Here is a 22,154-nt window from a genome sequence, read left to right on the forward strand (position 1 = left end):
AGGGCGGCATACAAATAAAGCAATTACAATTACAATTATGAAGGGATCGTCAGGAGATGGTGTCTGACTTTGGTCAAGGGGAATCATCTAAACCAGGGGTCGGCAACCTTAAATACTCAAAGAGCCATTTAGACCCATTTCCCACAGAAAAGAAAACACTGGCAGCCACAAAACCCTTTTGACCTCTAAAATGAAGATAACACTGCATGTATCATTTTTTACCTTTATGCTATGTATTAAAAAAAAAAACCTATAGTGTGTTGCATTTATGAAATCAGTGGACTGCTATAGAGAAAAAAAATTATTTCTGCATGCAACAAAAACATTTTGAACTCCAAAAAAAAAGATGGGTCGAAAAACTCAATAAATCGTGTGCTGGCGGGTGTCGCACATTGGCGGTTATGACGCATATTTTGAGTGACAGTGAGCCACAGCAGAGGGATGAAAAAGCCACATGCGGCTCCAGAGCCATGGGTTGCAGACTCCTAAACAGTGAATAATGTCATGACGAGGGGCTTATATTTATGTGAAATCTCAGCTGTGGATGTGGAATTTCAATTTCAAAGCAACTATTCTCTCTCAAGCTGAATAACAGGAGATGGTGGAGGTAAGCCAAGCTGTCTGATTTTTTCGCTATAGCTGGACTATTACTAATTAACCCTTGTCAATTTTATTAATATTGCAAGGTAACTTGGAGTGCATTTTATATTGGAGTTCAAACGATTGGAGAGAAATAGGTTGATCGTGCTGAAAGGGAAGATTAATAATCTCAGATTTCTCTCTTTCACTCAGGGTAATCCTGGTCTCTTGACTATGGCCTATGATGATGAGCAGAGACATTGCTTTAGGAATGGTGACTGGGTGACCTTCTCTGAAATTGAAGGGATGACACAACTGAATGGTTCTAATCCACGCCAGATCTGTGCGAAAGGTAACAGGACACTTTTTCTTTCCCGTCATGGCTCCATGTATCTTTCGTACTTGAATGCGGAATATGTTCATAAAGAACTGGAGGATTAACCCTTAACCACAGACTCATTATTTCGGCTATGCTATTACAGACATGAGATCATAATGACCTCAGTAGCAAAAAGATATTCGGTGTTTTCATGGTTGGATCTAAAAATTGATGTATAGAGCAGTAAACCAAAAATGTATGGATCTCTAGCAAATCCACATTGTGCAGGTCACTTTTTGTTTCTCCATCCTTGAACTTCCATTTTTCTACTCTAATTTTTACATTGGTCTACTGAAGATGGCGCTAATAATTTCTTTAGAAAATAATAATTTGCAAATCTCTAGGGGAGTAGGTGACTTTCCAAGATTTCTAGCTGCTGGCCATTGTAATTGCACAATATTGTGACTAGCAGTTCTGGATCTATTCCTTCAAAAGGCGCAGAAGACGTTTGAACCTGTTTTTGCCATATAAATTATTATTGCATGACATAGATTGTACCTGGTCATCAGTTTCATTAGGAGCTTCATCATTGCTGATGTCAGAATTGGTGGCTGCGGTGGGTTCCTCATCATCCATTACAAAGTGTTCATCACAATCTGATTCCACTTCACTTAGATCACTCTCTGCTTCTCCATCCCATTTTAGAACAGTTTCTTTGATGTTTGGATCACCAAATCGCACTCTTTTTGGAGGAAAACCTGGCCCCAACATTATAAAAAAAAAAAACGTTAACAAAGATCTCCAGTCAAAATGACCGAGACTCAAATTCAAATGCTGCTATGGAAAAACCAAATAACTGATGCAAGCGTGATGCTGCATACACTCTTATTGGTGGGAAAACAAAAGCTATTCACAACTGAAATGGTCCATTTCTAAAAATAGGGGTATTCCGAACCTTTTGGAAAACTGTTGTCACAATGACTGCAGGTCTGTGGTTATGGGTTAATGTGGAAAATCCATCAAGAATCTGAGCTGGTGAATATACATATAGTACTCAACTTACAATAGTTCATTAGGTGACTGAAGTTACAACAGCATTTAAAAAGTGACTTATGACTGTTTTTCACACTTATGACCATTGCAGCATCCCCATGGTCACATGATCAAAATTCAGATGTGTGGCATATTTAAGACGGTTGCAGTGTTCCAGGGTTATGTGATCAGCTTTTGCGACCTGACAAGGAAAATTATTGGGGAATCCAGATTCACTTAACAACCATGTCACTAACTTAACAAATGCAATGATTCACTTAACAACTGTGTCAAGAAAAGTTATAAATTGGGGCAAACTCACTTAACAAACATTTTACTTAGCAACATAAATTTTGGGGCTCAATTGTGGTCATAACTCGAGGACTATATAAGAGAAAAATGACAGAATAATATAGTAGTGGTGTTGATAGGAAAATTAAGGAAAGTTGTGGAGGTTTAAAATATTTGTCAGGGAACCAAAACTTTTCCAAAAAAACCTAAATTGCAAAGGTTACATTTTTAGCAATTGAAGTCACGTTTTTATCTGACTCTGAAAATTAAACTGTGTAGGGTTAGGAACAGCGTTAAACATACAATCAGGGCAGAATCTGATTCTTTTTGCTCTGTTTTTAGGAAATAACACCCTGGAAATTGGAGACACGTCTTCCTTTTCCCCATACCAACGTGGTGGGATCATCACTCAGGTCAAGATGCCTCAAAAACACTCCTTTGTAAGTTCTCATTTCTGAACTATACATATCTTGGGAATTTGAAAAATTGAGTTCTTCTTTTCAGTCTACTTTACAGAAAGGACTGATTCTTGGACAAGTATGTTGCCCTAGCTAAGAATTGTGAGATGTACAGTATTATTTCATAGGGAAAAGAGATTTTAAAAAGCTTTCCTCAATTTTTTATCTTCCTGAGATTTTTAGGGTATTGATCCTTTCATAATGAATTAATACTGTACATCCTCCAGTTGAAATGAGGCTGGGAAGTAGAGCGTCTGCTTGAGAAAGGTTACTTGCTTGTGATACAAAACTATGTGTAGGAAACTGTGCTGGCCACACTCAGTAGTATAATACATGCTGCATGCAGAAAATCTCAGCTTTGCTACAGGTTGAGTCAAGTTGGGGAGGACATTTGTCTGAGCTCAACTTAAAAGTCACTGTAGATCAATGGCACATTTATCAGTAGTGACATGTAACAGAATGATTCCCCTCTTCTGCTCTTCACACACACACACACACACACACACACACACACACACACACGAGAGAGAGAGAGAGAGAGAGAGAGAGAGAGAGAGAGAGGGAGGGAGGGAGGGAGAGAGAGAGAGAGAGAGGGTGGTAGCACATCCCTTTCCCAGCGGAGAGTATTGAGGAAGAAGAAGCTAAGCATCTCATTCTTTCCTGGAGTTGAGGATTGGATCACTGTATGAAAAGTTGGGGGTAGTTGGTGCACTCTCTCTCTCTCTCTCTCCTTGTATATATTTTGTAATTTATACTTAGGAGAAAATGGTAAATGCATTTCAATGGTAAATGCAAGCACAGCCCCATGTCTTGTTCATTATTGTATAACTATATTAGCAGAAATGAATGTCAACAATAGTATTCCGGTTCTTTATGTACTTCAAAAGTACCATAGCTCAGCGGTCCCCAACTTTTCCGGCTCTGCAAGCCAGCAGTGGGGGGAAGAGGTGATGTTTTTGTGCGTGGGCCTTCCACTTGTGCAAACGGAACTTCATGCGTGTGCTCGACCACCACTTGCACAGCCTGGTTTCCAACAGGCCTTGGCCCAGTACCAGGCCGCAGACCAGGTTTGGGGATCCCTGCCATAGCTGATAAGTATTAATAGTAATTTTCTAGTATATAATTTCTTGTATAAGTGGGCTTTTTCCTTGGAGAGTCCAAGCCTGGGTTAAATTCTGATTGCCCTGGACTGAACTGAAAGATTTTTAGCCACGCCTCCTCTTCTGGCTCCTCAGATTTTTCAATTCAGTTCTAGCCCAATGGACACGTTTTTAAGTGGTTCCAGTATATCAACAGAAATTTAACCTTAATTTGGACTTTGCAACCAGATAATTCTCCATTCTGCAAGGAAATAAGGTCTGTTTAAAGTTTGCCTTTGATTCGCTTGTTTTTGCTTGTTACCGGCGCTTTTTCCGGGCTTCCCCGGACACGCGTGACTTGCTGGACGAAGCAAACTGGCTTGGGAGCGGCCACGATTGCCCTTTGTATTTGCGCAGCAGTCAGCGGTAAGGGGGGGGGGCAGCCGTTCTTGCCATCGCCCTTACTGATTTGAGTGTTTGGCGTGACGGTCAGTGATATGAGGACCCAGCCATTCGCGCCATCACTCTTCCTGATTTGAATTTGGCGCTGTTTTTCTCCATCAGTGATTGTTGTGGTGGCCATTTTGAGTAAGGGAAAGCTTCCAGTGGCCATTTTGTTTGCAATTTTGCCACGTTTTTTCCCTGCACTTCGGAGTGAGCATTGGGGAGTGGTGGCAGTGTGACTTTTTTGTCCAGCAGTACGGCAGCCAGTCTCTCCCACCCCCACTGTGGCAATCACTCAGCAACAGCGAGGTGTTGGTCCTTACCTTAAGCCTCCCACCAGCTGTTAAATCTGCAGGTGCTGGGAGGGTTGGATCTCGCAGCAGAAATTTCCTTGAGGAGGCACCTTTGAATTATTCATCTCAGCCAGCGTCCTTTCCACTTCTGAACCAGCAGCTGCAGCTACCCAAACTGTGTTCCAGGTGGTGAATGGTGCCCAGACTACACTTGCTCACAACACAATGGCAGACAACTCCCATCAAGAGGCAACGTAGCCAGGGCCCTCTAGTAGCAGGAGCTTTACCAGGCGAGCAAAGTAGCCTCAGAGGCCCTCAGCAGACAGAGCCAGGCGGGGGGAAAGAAAGGAACAAAGTCCCAAGACCAAGTTGCCCCCAGTCGCCAAAAAGCACCAGAGAAACAACCCAAACATGCCCAGTAACAACCGGTGGCTAGTTCTCCAATTCCTGCGGTGGAATCACCAGAGGCCCCAGCTCCTACTAATCAGGACCCACCACGGTCAGATAGTGAGGACCAGGGCCAGGAATTTTCATCAGATGACTACTCTGAGTCAGTTAACTCCCCTAGACCATCCATGGGAGATAATGCTGATTTGTTTCACTGCTCATTAGAAGCAGAGGATTCTCCTCCAGTTTTATCACTGGCTCCACAACATCCTCTGCCCCGCCAGGCCGCTAAGCGTAGGCGGCCTATAGAAGACCGAGGGCCAACCCTCTCCTCGGAAATGCAGGATGTTATAGCCAAGGCCATATCCCAGGGCATTGCAAAGAGTCTCAAACAACATTCCAAGTGACGTTGCAGGGCCAGATCTTCTTCCTCTAAGGCTGTTTCTTCAGAGGCTCCCCAGGGATGAGGAAATCCTTCCAGAGCAGGAGTTCTCCGGGGACGAGGGAGCTGTCACGGATAAGCCGGCCTTTGCTGGGTTGTTTAAACATGCTTTGTTCAAGACAATCTTGAGCAAGGCCAAAACAGCCACCCGTATGGGAGTAACTGCCATTGATCCGGTGACAGTAGACCCGTCAGACCCTAGTGAAAGTCTCTGAGGAACCTGTTGTTCCTCAGGAGATTGTGCCAGTTCCTAAATTATTTTTGAACGTAGTGCAGCGCCAATGTGTTCAACCGGGCAGTCTAGCCACACCTGGTAGCAGTGATAAAAAACTATACGTTGGATGCCCCCCTGGAGGACTTATTAAAATTGCCTCCAGTGGATCCTCCGGTACAAGGCCTTACATCCTCCTCAGTCTTGCCTCCTGACCTATTAGAGGGCTTGAAAGCGGAGGATAAGAGATCTGAAAGGGCTTGTCACAAGACGCGTCAGAGGCTGCCTGGACCATTAAGACAGCCACTTCAGCGTCCTTTATGTCCAGGGCCTCTCTCCTCTGGCTCAGACAGTTTTTTGCTAAGCTTCCGGCAGGGGACACCAAATTGAGGCAGGAGTTCAATAAGGTTTTAGCGGCAGCAGAATACACTGCGGATGCCACCCTCAACTCTGCTAAGTTCACTTCCAGTGCTCTGGCTTCTAATGTCACCACCAGGGGGCTCTTGTGGCTTCATCACTGGAACGCAAACATGAGGTCCAAGTGGAAGTTGGCCTCTGCCCCCTTTAAGGGAGGGAAACTTTTTGGGAAAGCCTTAGAACCTGTCCTAGTTGAAAACAAGGACAAAAAGAAGTCTATGTTGTCTGTCACCAAGAAAACGGAGGGCAAAGGTTCTGGTTATTTCAGAAAGCAATCCTTTCGTTCCTCAGAACTGTCCACTAGCACCGGTCAGTACCACCGTCCGTACAATCAAGGGCAGGACCGGTCACAGGACCGTCAGCCTTTTCAGGACAGGGCCAGACAATAATCCTTCTCCAAGTGGCCCTTTCGTGGCGGATCAGGCTCTAAGCTTTCCATCACTATAAGTGACAGCCATCTGACGGCTCCCAACTATTTCAGGCCCGATGGGAGCAAACAACGTCAGATCAGTGCGTACTTCAGACAATCCGTCTGGGTCCGACCCTAGAATTCATTTCCCCTCCCCCTTACCACTTCATCCACTGCCCCACTCCCTCCTCCCCAGCCAAAAGGTCCCTAATGGAACGAGATCCAGCACCTTCGGGAGATAAGGGCAATAGAACCAGTACCAGCAGGTCAAGAAGGGTCAGGTTTTTACTCAATCCTGTTCCTAGTCCCAAAGAACTCAAGAGGGTGTAAGGGGCTATTAGATCTAAAGAGATTGAATTACCACCTAGCATACAAACGCTTCAAAATGCAGTCTCTCCAGTCAATCTTGAACTGCATCTAGCCAGGGGATCTACTAACATCAATAGATCTCAGAGAAGCGTATCTTCACATCCCTATCTGCAAGGCCCATTGCAGGTTCCTGAGATTGTACTATGCAGGAACGCACTATCAACAAAGGGCCCTGCCGTTCGGTCTGTCATCAGCCCACAGAACATTTACAAAGATTCTGGCAGCTGTGGTAGTGTCTCTGAGGTAGCGTCCAGTGAGAGTTCAAACATACCTGGATGACATCATCATCCAATCGCCGTCCTGCCAGCAAGTGGTCAGAGATCTCAAGATGACCATGAGAGCCCTTCAAGACCACGGGTTCTCCATCAACATGGACAAAAGCCATCTCACCCCCACCATCAGGTTGCTGCATCTCGATGCCATCATAGACACTGTAAATTGCCAAGTCTTTCTGTCGCAGGAGTGGATCTCCAGCCTCAGACAACTGATTCCTCAGATGAGAGCCTCACGGACCACACCCATAGTCCTGCAGCTCCTAGGCAAGATGACCTCTTGCCTCGATAGTGCTATGGGCGAGCTGCACTCACGACAGTTGCAATGGTGCCTTCTACCCCACCAAAGGGCCAAGAAGAGCAACTCCCCATCTCCCATTCTGGTTCCTTTCAAGGTCCAACAGTCCCTGCAGTGGTGGGACTCCCCTGCACTGGCCAAGGGCAGTCTCTTCCGCAAGCCACATCGCCTAACCATCTCTATGGATGCCAGCCTCTTCGGATGGGGGGGTACATCTGAACACTCAGGTCGCTCAGGGCAGGTGGTCCGAAGGCAATCTCAAACACAGCATAAATTGGCTGGAATTAAAAGCAGCGAGGCTAGCTCTCCTTCACTTTCAAACGACCATCCATGGCCAGCACCTGATGCTGTTAACGGACAATGTGGCCACCAAGGCACATGTCAACCGCCAGGGGGGCACTCACTCCAAGCCCTTGATGGTACAGGCAAAATGTCTGGGGAAGTGGGCAGAGAAACAACTGTCATCCCTTCGAGCAGAGCACATCTCTGCGGTGAGCAATGTCCAGGCAGATTGGTTGAGCAGGGCCACGATCGATCCTTTGGAGTGGCGTCTGTACCCGGATCTCTTTGTCAAGATTACATGGTGGTTCGGCCACCCCTCAGTTGACCTGTTTGCCACCCCGGAGAACTCACCTCCCTCGCTTCTTTTCCAGGTAGAAGTTCTAGATGGCAGAGGGGGTAAATGCTCTGCTTTGCCGCTGGCCATCAGGCCTCCTCTACACATTTCCACTGCTGCCTCTCCTTCCCAGTGTCATCCGAAAGATTCTCATAGAACAGGCGGAGGTTCTTCTCATAGCACCATTTTGGCCCAGACAGGCCTGCTTTGCCGACCTCGTGAGCCTCTCCATGACCAAGCTGTGGAGGAGTCGTCCAGAGGAGGTCTCTCTCAGCCAGGGGGCCCTATCACAGAGCCCCCAATGGTTGCAATTGGCCATTTAGCACTTGAGAGGGGCCTCCTAGAGAGGGACAGGCTCTCCTCAAAGGTCATCCAAACAATTCAGGCAGCAAGTCGACCATCTACTATCAAAATTTATGAGACCACCTGGTCAGCCTTCGCAAAATGGTGCGTACCTAAGCAGATAAACCCCGCTTCAGCTTCTATACCGCAAGTTTTAGACTTTTTGCAAGAAGGATTTGACCAGGGATTGGCAGCCAACTTGCTATGTCGCCAAGTGGCGGCACTGTCCACCGTCCTCGCTCCCAGTGACCACCTATCCCTAACATGTCATTCCAAGGTCTGCAGTTTCCTGAAGGGAGCTTCCAACTTGCAGCTCCCGGTCGTTCATCAATACCCGTACTGGGAGTTGAATGTTGTACTTAAGGCTCTAGTCAAGGCTCCGTTTGAGCCTACTCATACCTGTGACCTGAAGCATCTGACCTTCAAGACAGTATTCCTGACCGCAGTTACCTCTGCATGTAGGATTTTGGATTTTGGTGGCCTTGTCTGTCAGGGAGGACTTGTGCGTCATGCATCCAGACAGGGTCGTTCTCCTCTTGGATACTTCATTTCTTCCAAAGGTCAACTCTTGGTTTCATCGGAGCCAGGAGATCATTCTTCCGGACTTTTGTCCTCATCCAAAACATCCTACGAAACATAGTGGCATAAGCTGGATGTGCTTCAAACCATTTGCAAGCAAATACATCAAGCGCACTGTGGCGTTCAGGTGATCGAAATCACTTTTTCAACCTGCTACCATGGGACGCATAGTCAGCTGATGGTTGCATGCTTGCATCGCCCTTGCCTATCAGCTCTAGTCTAAACAGGTACCACGTTGTATCACGGCCCACTCTATGAGGAGTGCTGCATCCACAGCAGCCTGGGTGACTCAAGCGCCCATAGAAGAGATCTGCAGAGCGGCTATTTGGGCTTCACCATCCCAATTTGTTCGAGGTTACAAATTGGACACGTTTGCATCAGTGGAAGCAGTGTTTGGGAGACGAGTCCTTCAGAGTATTCATACCGCTGGAGAGACCATTGAATCAGGTTCTTCTCGCCCTAGTGACATTTAGCTTTGGGTATGTCCCATGCTTGGATTCTCCAAGCAGCGTATAGGAAAATGACCATTGGCTTACCTGAAGGGTCCTTTTCTGTATGCTGCGAGGAGAGTCCAACCCCGCCCTAGGGTCTCTTTCACAGCTTCCATGTGTATACGCATTGGATTTCTTGATGTGAATTTGTGACTTCATTACCGGACTTGACGTGCATTCTATGTTGATCTGAACTAAGAACAGACTCAATGGAACCACATTTGAAGAGTGTTACAGGTCCACGTCTTCATCGAAAAATCTGAGGAACCGGAAGAGGAGGCGTGGCTAAAGATCTTTCAATTCAGTCCAGGGCAGTCAAACAGAATTTAACCCATGCTTGGACTCTCCTCGAAGCGTACAGAAAAGGACCCTTCAGGTAAGCGAATGGTCATTTTGTCTCTGTCTGCAGTTCTTCGTTAAGGTGATGTTGGATATAAAATTTAAAAATCTGAGACTTGCTGAAGTAGACGTTCCTGAGCTAGCTGGGCTTCACATATTCTTGTGGCAGGAGAATACTTTCTTGAGATATGGTATCTGAGAGAAAGGATGTGTAATTAGATACAGCTTTCCCTTTTTGCTTATTTCTCGATATTCCTAGAAGTCTCTGCAAGCCTGCATGGATAATCCGAAGTTCAACACCCAAGATAGAAAGAAAATGTTTCGTTATCGCACTCTTCATGAAGCCTTTCGGGCACTTCACACATTCCAGAATGAAGTTGGTCGACTTCCTAGACCTCAGAATCGGGTAAGTCTGGCCTACCTAACTATCCAGCTCTTTACTTTCCCATTCCCTTCCTTTCCCTTTCCCTTCCCCAGCCAAATCGTTTCTTCAACTTCAGTAATTATTCCTTGGCAGGCGGATGCAGACATGTTAGTAGAACTAGTGAGGATCCCAGATATGGATCAGGAACAAGAGAATCTGATACGGACATTTGCGTATGGATGTATGGGGGATTTGAGCCCTATGAATAGCCTTATTGGAGGCCTTGCTGCTCAAGAAGTCCTAAAGGTAAGTGGCAGAACAGGCAGAGGTTGACTGACTGATTTGATTGCTTTAAAAAAATATTGAAGAGAGAAACAGTAATTAAGCATCAAGTATAATATGGTTTTAAAAAGAAAATGAAAACAAATAGGAAAGAAATAACAAAAATGAAAACAAAATGGGAAAAGGAAAAAGGATTTGTGGTATGATAGAAAGTGAACACGTTGGGATATATGCACACTTGTATGGAGAAATACCAACATTTTAAACATCCATACTCATTGTAGTTACCGTATTTTTCGGAGTATAAGACACACCACGATTTTGAAGAGGCAAATTTAAAAAAAAGTTTTTACACTCTGTAGACCTCCGAAAAACGGCCCATTTTTCACAAAAACGGGCCCATTTTTTGTCAAAAAAAAAAGGGCATGCATAGCCTTTAGGAGGCTTGTAGAGTGCTCCTGGGAGCTGGGGTGGGGGGCAAAAACAAGCAAAAAACAGCCCGTTTTTCACTCATTTTTGCCCTCTTCAGCCCTCTGGAGCAATCTGGAAGCCTAAAGGCTATGCACGGCCATTTTTGCAAAGGGGGTGGGGTTTCAGGCAACAAAAAATGCTGTGTTCAGTGTATAAGACGCACCCAGATTTTCACCCTTTTTTGGGGAGGAAAGGTGCGTCTTATACTCTGAAAAATACGGTAATCCTCCATTTAACCAATTAATTGGGTATGGGAGTGGGGAGAGGAAGAATGTCAAATCAAGATGAATACCTATTAAACCAAGAATTATATTCTCATTCTAAAGACAAGTAGACAAGACCTCTCAAGCTCTCTGCATGCCCCATATTAAAAAGAGCCGAGGTGGCGCAGTGGTTAAATGCAGCACTGCAGGCTACTTCAGCTGACTGCAGTTCTGCAGTTCGGCTGTTCAAATCTCACCGGCTCAAGGTTGACTCAGCCTTCCATCCTTCCGAGGTGGGTAAAATGAGGATCCGGATTGTTGTTGGGGGCAATATGCTGACTCTGTAAACCGCTTAGAGAGGTCTGAAAGCCCTATGAAGCGGTATATAAGTCTAACTGCTATTGCTATTGCTATATTTCACTAAAAATGAGGTGTGCAGAGGGTTTGGGAGGTCTGCAGATTGCAAAAACTTCTTTTAAATTTACCTCCTCAAAATCTTGGTGCATCTTATACTCCGAAAAATACGCTATACAGGTATATGGAAAGCTCAGGAGCGGGTGGGCAGCCAGTGATTACAACTATCAGTTCAGCTGAACCAGTCTGACCAGGTAGCAGCCCACCACTGGAGGCACCCCAGGTTCCTTGTCTCTGGGGGCTGGCTGAAAGAGCTGCCTGCTGAAGGAGTTCAGCTCCTCTCCATGCATGGAAGGGAACGCTCTTTTTTTAAAATTTATTTACAAATATACAAGTACACACACACACACAAAACTTAGACGTACACTACATTTACACAATACAATACAAACAGGAACTTCCTGTTTTTTCTAACAGCAATTTCAAATCGACACAATACTTATGTTCTAATATATTTCATTTGTGTTTCACCATTTTTAACCCCTTTATTTTACTCATCTATCTGCTATATTGGGTGATTACCTCTAGTAAATTTAAACATTCTTGAGTGCATAGATATATGTTAATTCCCCTTAACCACTGCTCCTTGTTTCTTTCCTCCATCCACCTATACCATTTTCCCCATATCTGTTAATATTCTGTTTCTTCTTTTCCCTGGATTTCTTTTGTTAATTTGTCCATTTCAGCACATTCCATAACCTTTCTTATTATTTCATCTTCGCCTGGTATTAATTTATTTTTCCATTTCTGAGTGAAGGCAATCCTCGCCGCCGTAATTATGTGTAAAATTAAATACTGGATTTCTTTTTTATATTTCACAGTCATTATTCCTAGAAGAAAAACTTTTGGTTTCCAATCTATTTTGACTCCTGTTATTGACTACAGCCAATTTTTAATCCTTTTCCAATACTTTTTAGCCTCCTCACACGTCCACCGTACGTGATAATATGTTCCATGTGTTGATTCACATTTCCAACATTTTGGGGAAATATTTGCTGAGATATTTCCTAACCTTACTGGTGCCTGGTGCCATCTGTAAAACATTTTGTACTGGTTTTCCTTGTATGCAACCGATAGTGTCATTTTTAAATTTGTCCCCCAAATTTTTTCCCATTTATCTAAATCAATATTGTAGCCAAAGTTCTGTGCCCATTTTACCATTTGTTCTTTCACAATTTCTTCTTCCATTTTATGCTTCAGCAGAAATTTATATATTCCCCCTATCATCTTTCTTTCTGAGCTTTGGATTGTTTTATCTAATTTGTGTGGTTCCATTTCAATGCCGTATAATTTAGTATCATTATTGGGTTTAGTTTTGATTTGCAAGTAGGTTAGCCAGGCAACTTTCATGTTTTGTTCTACCAGTTCTTTGATTGTTTTTAAATTTCCCTGTCCGTTAATTAAGTCTCTGTATCTTAACACTTTATTCATATCTGTAAAACTTGGGTGCGTCGTCCTTTCTGTCGGGGATAGTCAATTCTGGATTTTCACATTATTTTTATTTTGAGCCAGTTTTGCAATAACGCATTTCTAATTACCGTATTTTTGGAGTATAAGACACACCTTTTTTCCTCAAAAAAGAAGCTGAAAATCTAGGTGCATCTTATACATCAAATACAGCATTTTTTTTGCTTCCTGAAGCCCTGCCCCTCCACCAAAATGGCTGTGCAAAGCCTTATGGAGGCTTTCAGAGAGTTCCTGGGGGCTGGGGAGGGCAGAAATGAGCAAAAAATGGGCCGTTCCCCCCGCCCATCCCCCAGCAGCACTCTATAAACCTCCATAAGGCTACTCATGCAATTTTTTTGACAAAACCCGGGACCGTTTTCGCAAAAAATGGGGCATTTTTTGCTCATTTTTGGACTCCCACCCTCCAGGAGCACTCTGCAAGCCCCCCACCCAAGGCTATTCATGCCTTTTGGGGGGAAAAACTTGCCTGTTTTCACGAAAAATGGGCCGTTTTTGGGAGGTTTGCAGAGTGCAAAAACTTTTTTTTCCTTTTGGAAAGCTCTTTAACTGATTGATGAGAATTATATTGATCAAGTGCTGTGCCAGCAGAAACAAAGTCTTAGGTGCTGCAGGTTGTCAGCAATTTCCTTCTCCAGCACATGGATAAGTACACCTGCAAACATCTACCTACCTACCAACTGTATTTCTCTCTCTTTCTAGTTCTCTCTCTCTATCCTTCTACCTACCTACCTACACTCTCTCTCCTCCCCTACCTACTGTATTTCTCTATTTCTCTCTCTATCCCTTTATCTACCTACCAACCTAACTACTTTCTCTCTCCCTAACTACCTACTGTATTTCTCCCTCTTTCTCTCCCTCTCTATCCCTCTATCTACCTACCTACTTTTTTAAAATTTGCCTCTTCAAACCTTGGTGCGTCTTATACTCCGGTGCGTCTTATACTCTGAAAAATATGGTAGATGTTTTTGAAAGTATTTGTGCGTTTATTTTTATCATCTCATAGGAAGCTATGCCAACTTGCTTGCAGATCATGGCCTTCTTAGGTCAAGATTCTTTTATTCTTTAACTCTATCCAGTCCTTCACCCATGTTGTTGTTACTGCTAATGCGTATAGCTCCCAGTTTGGTAATACTAAGCCTCCTCTCCTTGCTATCTTGCATTGACTTTAGTTTAATTCTCTCTTTTCATTCTTGCCAGATGAACCTAGCAGTTAGTTTGTTTAATTCTTGAAAGAAAGTTTTACCCAGATTAATAGATGCGGCTTGCAACAAAAATAAAATTCTTGGTAAAATATTCATTTTAACTGTGGATATCCCATTAGTGATAGCTGAATATTTTTCCAGCTTTCTAAATCTTTATTTGTGTCACTAGTTTATTATAATTAGCGTCTTTAATTGTAGAACATTTTGTCGACACCAGATCCCCAAGTATTTCACTTTCTTAGTTATTTGCATTTTAGTTACTAATTCCAATTCCTCTTCTTGCTTTTTTGTCATATTCTTAGTTATCATTTTTGTTTTGCTTTTATTAATTTTTAATCCTGCCACTTCACCATATTCTTCTAATTTTTGAATTAATTTCAGACTATATTCTAGTGGATTTTCTAAAACAAATACTAAGTCATCGGCATAGGCTTGGGACTTATATTGGAAGGGAACTCTTTCTAGACCATAATTAAGTGAATGGTCATAAGGCAGAAACTACCTGTAGTTCCCAAAAATTCTATCTACTAACGGAATTGTAGTCCACATACCATCTACAATCATTTCCCATAGATATTTCTGATGGATTTCCATTTTATGTGTATGATATTAATCATGTTATTCTAAACTGAATTTTTATCACATACTAATAAAAAACATTGTTGTGCCCAAACCTTTAATTATTAAGGACATCTTATTAAGCGTTAAGGAAATTCTGCTAAGACATGGCCTTTGAATAAAAAACCAATGGTCCAGTGATTTTAAAAAAAACTGGATTTGGTAAATCCAGGTTCAAGTCCTCACTCAATAATAAATTATCTGTCTCTTGTCAGCCTAGCAAACTTCATAAAATGATTGCAAGGTTAAAACGAGAGGGAGAATACTTGAGAAGTTCAATGTAGGTAATACCCACAATAATTAATAATCATGCTGGAGATATCTAATATAAAGTAGCAGCTTAAAAAAGCTAAAAATCAGGAAGTAGGTTTCACCTCTTTTGAGAATAATTCAATATGTACCCTAAGCCAGTCTTTTTCAACCTCAATATTCCTCATGTGCAAAAAAAAAGAAAGTAGAGAAACATACTATTGATGTAACTGATATGATTCTTGAAAGGATTAATTAATAAAATACACAAAGTGCTTTGAATGCATGAGAGCAGTATACAATATTAGGAATAAGTATGAATTCTTACAGGAAACTAAAAGAAATAGTTTTGAAGCTGCATGAGAAGTTTTGTGATGGCACTGCTAATCATTTTGTCCACTGTATATATTTTTAAATAGAGGCATGATTAAGTAAGTTTCGTCGCTTTCAGTCTGGACGTATCTTTTAATGTTCAAGATATTTCTTTCACAATATTTAGCCCTAATTTTGGAGCCAGATAACATGATATTCCTTTCCTGATCAGCTTGTAGTGTATCTTTATTTCACTTTTCCTCCTTGTTCATCTAAAGTAGTGGACTCACAGATCCTCTAGCGCAGCGGTCTCCGATCTTTCCGGCTCTGCGGACCAGCAGCGTCAGGGGAGGAAGATGGTGGCAGTGAAGGGAGGGGATGATGGCTTCTTGTGCACAAAGGAAGCTTCAGGCACCTATCCGCGACTTTGTGGCCCAGTTTTCAATGACCATGGACCAGTGCCAGTCCACACACCTGGGATTGGGGACTCCTGCTCTAGCTTGAGGGCATATAAAAGCTGGGTTTTTCTAATCTGAGAACTCGACTAAGGAAAGCGCATATAGTCAAAGCTATGGTTTTCCCAGTTGGAATGTATGGCTGTGAAATTTGGACCATAAGAAAGGCTGAGTGCCAAAGAATTGAGGCCTTTGAACTATGGTGCTGGAGAAGACTCCTGCAAATCCCTTGGACTGCAAGGTGATCGAACTGCAAGGTCAGTCCTAGAAGAGATCAACCCTGACTGCTCTGTAGAAGGCCAGATCCTAAAGATGAAACTCAAATACTTTGGCCACCTAATGAGAAGGAAGGACTCACTGGAGAAGAGCCTCATGCTGGGAACGATTGAGGGCAAAAGAAGAAGGGGACGACAGAGAATGAGGTGGCTGGATGGAGTCATTGAAGCAGTCAGAGTGAGCTTAAATGGACTCCAGAGGATGGTAGAGGACAGGAAAGCCTAGAGAAATGTTGTGCATGGGGTCGCGATGGGTCGAACACGACTTCCCAAACTAACAACAACAAATACTACTCATAGATTGTCCAAGATATTGTTAAGAAAGATGACAATTAAAGACTATTTAATACCAATTTTTACTAGTCACACTAGCATAGTTTTAGCTTTAACTCAGTGTTGTCCATCTACCAAGCAGAGAAGGGTTTTCTGTCCTAATTGGAATGGATTACAATATATGGAATGGATTTCAAATTAGTGGAACAACTTGCCTCCAGAATTATGTGCATCTTCACAGGAGGTTTTTAAGAAGGGATTGGCAGCCATTTGTCTGGAATTGTATAGGATCTCCTGCTTGGGCAGGAGGGTGGACTAGAAGACCTCCAAGGTCCCTTCCCTTCCAACTCTGTTGTTCTTTATTCTATACAGTGTTATAAAATCTAACCGGATACAAGAATGTTTTGCTCATAATTCATAAAATGTCCACCAGATGGCAGTTTATGCTTTTAAACCATTTTTAAGGAAAGATAGGAAGCTTGAGCTTCTCTCCTCTGTTTCTCTCTCAGTTGCACCAGTTAGGAGGAGGTTAGAGAAGAGAGGAGAAACTCTCCCTCCAGAGACTGTTGTGTAGAAGGGTGGCCACTTAAACATCACCCCAAAAGAAGAAATGCATCTCAAGAAAAAACCTGCTGATTTGCATCATATTGTATATGCTAATTTAGAGCTAATTAGAGCTAATCAGTACAATATTTTAAACAAAACTGTAATGTATTTTACTACAGTGGAAAGATTGCAGCCACATGATAGATGAGCAACTTGAAGGCTGTTTTTTAAAGGATGCAGTGGCTAAGCTTGTCGATCAGAAAGAGCGGCAGTTCAGCAGTTCAAATCCCAGCATCGCATAACGGAGTGAGCTCCCGTTACTTGTCCCAGCTTCTGCCAACCTAGCAGTTCGAAAGTTTCTAAAAAATGCAAGTAGAAAAAATAGGAACCACCTTTGGTGGGAAGGGGGTCTGTGTGCCTTTAGTGTTTAGTCATGCCGACCACATGACCACGGAGATGTTTTTGGACAGCACTGGCTCTTCGGCTTTGAAACGGAGATGAGCAAGGCCCCCTAGAGTCAGGAACGGCTAGCACTTATGTGTGAGGGGAACCTTTACAATGGACAAGATTCCTAACACAGAGGCGGTTTTTGAAGAGTAATAAGAGACATAACCCTCTTCTGCTTAGGCTCCATTTGCGCCTCGACATATAGCCATACATAACCACTGAAGTGTCTTCAGACAGCTCTGTCTCCCTCGGCTAAGAAAGGGAGATGAGCCCCCTCCCCCTGGAGTCGGACTCAACTGACAGGGGAAACCTTAACCTTTATGCCAGGCCTAAAGTCCTTCGCTGTATGCTCTCTCCTATGTGTGAGTGATGCATTTTCAATTGGCCATAACGTTGGTTTCATACTTTGTGAGGAAGAGAAAATAGCTATAAATAAGGGATTTATCGTGTATTCGTTTTTGCACACAGCTAGTCCTCAACTCAAGACTGGTTGTTTAATAACAATTTGCAATCAACGATGGCTGTTGTAAAACGTTGCAGGGCCCCCCGATCACCGCATTTCTGGCTCCTGACAACCTGTCCACATTTAAAATGCAATTGTGTAATGGCCATTTGCAATCTTCGTTGCCAGCTTTTTCAGAAAGTCATTGAGGAAACCAAAAAGGAAAAGCCGCAAGTGAAGAGGTGTTAGATTTGAGGTCCGGTCCTCCAGCACTCTAAGATTCCTTCTCTCCTTCATGCAGGGAATGTAATCCTCACAGGTGCTGGAGGACTGGACCTCAAAACACTAGCAAACTCCATCATTCTCACAATTGTTCTCTCCCATGGTGAGGGACAGGATCTGGGCCTCCTTGGGGTGGTGGCTGTACCATGCCCAGGAGGTCTGGTTCCTCTCCCTGGGGCTTCACTTAACAACCGCAACTGGGAAAACAGAGATTGTGGTTATTGAGCAAAGCAATTGTGGCATCTTGCTTAATGACCACTTCACTCAATGACCAAGATTCCAGGCCCAATTGTGGTTGTAAGTCAAGGATTACTTGTAAAGCTATGTCTTCCTCTTAACACCTTTTCTTATTACATGTGTCCTAATTTCTGAGAAGCAAAGTTTGGCCAGTGTAAATGTACCATAATTATACAACACACTGAGACTTAGGAAACCTCTGATTCAGACTTACTTCTGTAGGGCCTTTTGCAAATGATTACGAGGCAGCTTCTGATTCCTACCAGATAAATGGCATAGAGCAGCTTCTCCATCCTTAACTTTTTAATATCTTTTTGTGATAAGCAAAACCTGGAAGGAGCTTTTGGAAAAAAACAGGAAAGTTAAGAAACAGGGGGTGGTGTCAACTATTACAACCTGGGTAAAATTCCATAAAGGAGGCAGACGGATTGCACAAAAGACACTTTATTGAGAAGCAACCCAAGATCTTAGCTTTGATCTTTTATGAGTTGATAAGAGGTTTGTTGAAGCCTTTACTCAGAGTTCTGACACATACCGACTACCGGAAGTCAACATATATTGGTAACCAAATAGCTAAAATCTGGCCATCTGTATTACTAGTCACAAAGTATGTCAGAGCACCTTAAGGGGAAAATCACTTGGGATTTTTCTAGCCGTTGACAGAATGAACTAAAGGATGTAACAATTGTAAGACTACAACAATGGCTAAATGTTGACTTAAAATAAAAGAAATGAAGAAGAGAGTTTAAAGATCAGGATTTGGATGATCCCCAGCTTATCAGACAAAATGTATTGCAATATGATTACAATCTTGAGCAAGAATGGGTAAGAAGAGCAATATCATACTCTCATTTATTGAGATTTAATTTACCAGACTAAAACCATGAAAACTTAAAAGGTGACTTTGGGCTTTTCACCCTCTCAGCAAATCTCGGATTTTTTGCAGTCGTCAGAATGAAGGAAATCCCCATGTAAATTGGCTTGCGCTTGTAGAAGAAATACAGGCTGGATAGAACTCTAATTATTTACATCTAGTACAGTCAAATTATGTTTTCCTGCAACATATCCTCTCTGAACTGCAGTCTTCTTACACGTAACTGGCTCCCTCCAGCTATGATTCTCTGTTAGGTTTTCTTTCTTCTTTGTCTACAATCCTGGCTCTTCAGTTTGTCAGTCCTGGAATTTCCCAATTTGATTCATGCTGAGCCATAATATGCTTTGCGTAGGTTTTCTTTTGAATATTTGGTTAAGTAGGATATGTGAAGACGGCCATTATAGTTTGCAGACAATGACTTACAGTATGATATTATTATGCTTGGTTGAACAGTCAGACAATTATTTAGACTGTTTGTGTCAACCTACTGAGTCCTTCCTAAGGACCTGGGATAGGCAAATATTGTTATCTGATAAGTGTTAAAGATGTGGTAGCAAGATGTAAGCTGTTCCAAGCAAGCTGCCTTTTGCAATTGACTGATGGTGATTTTTGTCAATGCCAATGGTCTTCAAATGGTGCTCCAGATTTTTTTGGGATTGCACTCCAGGCACATGTTAGCACTGTTCTTTTGGCCATAATTTTTCTACTTTTCTTTGCAGGTCTTTGTATTTTGAGATTTTTCTCCAATTCTTTTTTCTCTCTTATTCTGTTGTTTCAGACTACTGCAATGTCCACTATCTAGATTTTTGGAGTATTTCTCGTTCATGCACCGTTGTTGTTACTTTGTCATGCCATTGTTTGTAGTCGGTCTGTGAGATCTTCTTGCAGCAACTAAGTGATCCACTGTTTCTCCAGTTTCTTTGCAGAGGCAGCATTTGCTGACGTTGCTCTCTTCTCAATTCTGGCTTTGTATGTATTTTTCTTAAGGCTTGGTCTTGTGCAACCTGAATTCACTGCTGTCTCCTTTTCTTCAACTTTCCTGCTCTTAGCCATCATCATTATTCTAGTTTTTGTTATTAAAACACAATATATTAATATTAATATTAATAGTAATAGTAATATATATATTAATATATGTATTACAACACCAGCACTCCACACACCCCCACCAAGATTTATAGAAAGACGGCAGCTCTGGCCACGCTTTAAGCCAAAAACACGATCCTGAAGATGGCAAATCAGACCTCGCCAAAACGTTGCCAAGATAATCTTACACGGGAAAAGACCCGAATACAACAAGACCAACATACCTATACCTGTGAAAATCTACGAAAACAAAAACTACGTAAACACACACACACACACTCACACTCATTAATATACTGTATATTTCATCTTTCCTTGAACAATTCTAGATGGCTACAAATAAAAACATTAAAAAGATGGGGGAAATACAGTGGTGGAGATTGGCATTATACCTGAGCACATGTAGTTTTAAAAACTCATTTGGTAAAGTGGGTTAAGTTTCAAACTTTCCTGTATGCCTTTTGGCCCTATGACTTCCACTCAGATGTACAGTGCACATTGCCCAAATAGACAATATTCATGACAAATAACCCCCTTAAATGAAACAGGGAATGGGAATAGATTGTATACACTGTGTGAATATTGAGAATATATATGTAAGTGAAAGAATAATTACTTTAACTTTAATAGAATGTAATATTGCTCAGTATGATAGGCAGCAGTGTGTGTATTATTCAGGGGCGATGCCACGGCCTTTGCAGTTTTGCCTTCTGTAACAAGATTTGGACTGACGAAGCTTCATCACAGAAGGCCCTCTGGATTCAGAGACCATTCGCCACAAAGTACCATAACTGACCAGTTGTTGCAAGTGACAAATGCAGAAGGCTGGATTAAAGATTACTTGAATCACATAGAAATTAATTTCATGTGGGATGACTCCAGAGCCCAGGAGCCCAGTCTGTCTTGGGTTGGTAGTGGCTGCAAGCATTCCATTTTCTCTTCTCCTAGCGTAATTTATTTTCTGCCTGTTGCAATACAGATGAGCCACTCTGTCAAGTTCCTCCTGGATGAATTAGTGCTCAACAAGATTAGTGAACTGGCTAGAATGGTGAAGAAGTACCAATCTTCCCATTCCCCGAGGGGCTTTTGTGCCTTTAACAGTTGAGTTGAAGACCAAAAGATAGCAATAGCAGTTAGACTTATATACCGCTTCATAGGGCTTTCAGCCCTCTCTAAGCGGTTTACAGAGAGTCAGCATATTGCCCCCAACAATCTGGGTCCTCATTTTACCCACCTCGGAAGGATGGAAGGCTGAGTCAACCCTGAGCTGGTGAGATTTGAACCGCTGAACTGCTGATCTAGCAGTAGCCTGCAGTGCTGCATTTAACCACTGCGCCACCTCGGCTCTTCAAGATGTGGTTTCTCTGAATAATGAGACACAATAAGCAAAAACATCACCTACTGAAACTGGGCCTGCTTTACAGCTTAAGATCGAGATGTGTTGGACTCCAGCTTCCACAGTGTTCATTATAATCTTTTGCTTGAGCAAAGTTTCTATGCTACTTTGCTTGCAGGCTGTTTCAGGGAAATTCACCCCTTTGGATCAGTGGCTGTACTTTGATGCTTATGAATGCCTGCCTGAGGGGGAGCAGCTGACAGAGGAAAACTGTGCTCCGGTGAGTAGTTACATTCCATAGTTTGCCTTTTCCCCCAAACTATTCAGGTCTGACCCAGCACGACTCTGTTTAGAAAGGTTTCCACTAGTGGCTGTTTGAAACGTTTTCATAGCAGTATTCCAGTATTTGAGGGGCTGCCACAAAGAAGAGGGGGTCAAATTATTCTCCAAAGTACCAGAGGGCAGGACAAGAAAAATGGTTGGAAACTAATCAAAGAGAGAACCTGGAATTAAGGAGAAACTTCCTAACAATGAGGACAATTAACAATGAGAACAGCTTGCCTCCAGAAATCACGGGCACTCCATCACTGGATGTTTTTAAGAAGAATCTAGAGTCTAGACAGTCATTTATCTGAAATAGTATAGGTTCCCC

At 42.7% G+C, this 22,154-nt stretch overlaps 1 protein-coding gene across 3 annotated transcripts in view; it reads left to right on the forward strand.

Annotated features, from left to right (window-relative positions):
* UBA7 (ubiquitin like modifier activating enzyme 7) overlaps positions 1-22,154 on the forward strand; it is a 61,991-nt gene that overhangs the window by 8,273 nt on the left and 31,564 nt on the right. For all 3 annotated transcript variants that reach the window (XM_087709288.1, XM_087709290.1, XM_087709289.1), the window contains exons 7-11: positions 793-931; positions 2,564-2,661; positions 9,927-10,073; positions 10,185-10,337; positions 21,681-21,782. In XM_087709288.1, the coding sequence (XP_087565414.1) occupies positions 793-931; positions 2,564-2,661; positions 9,927-10,073; positions 10,185-10,337; positions 21,681-21,782 (639 nt within the window). The remainder of the gene's footprint in view (positions 1-792; positions 932-2,563; positions 2,662-9,926; positions 10,074-10,184; positions 10,338-21,680; positions 21,783-22,154) is intronic.

The sequence above is a fragment of the Thamnophis sirtalis genome, unplaced genomic scaffold, assembly GCF_051295495.1.
Source record: "Thamnophis sirtalis isolate CommonGarterSnake01/CBP01778 unplaced genomic scaffold, rThaSir2_p1.2 scaffold_3, whole genome shotgun sequence".
NCBI lineage: Eukaryota > Metazoa > Chordata > Lepidosauria > Squamata > Natricidae > Thamnophis > Thamnophis sirtalis.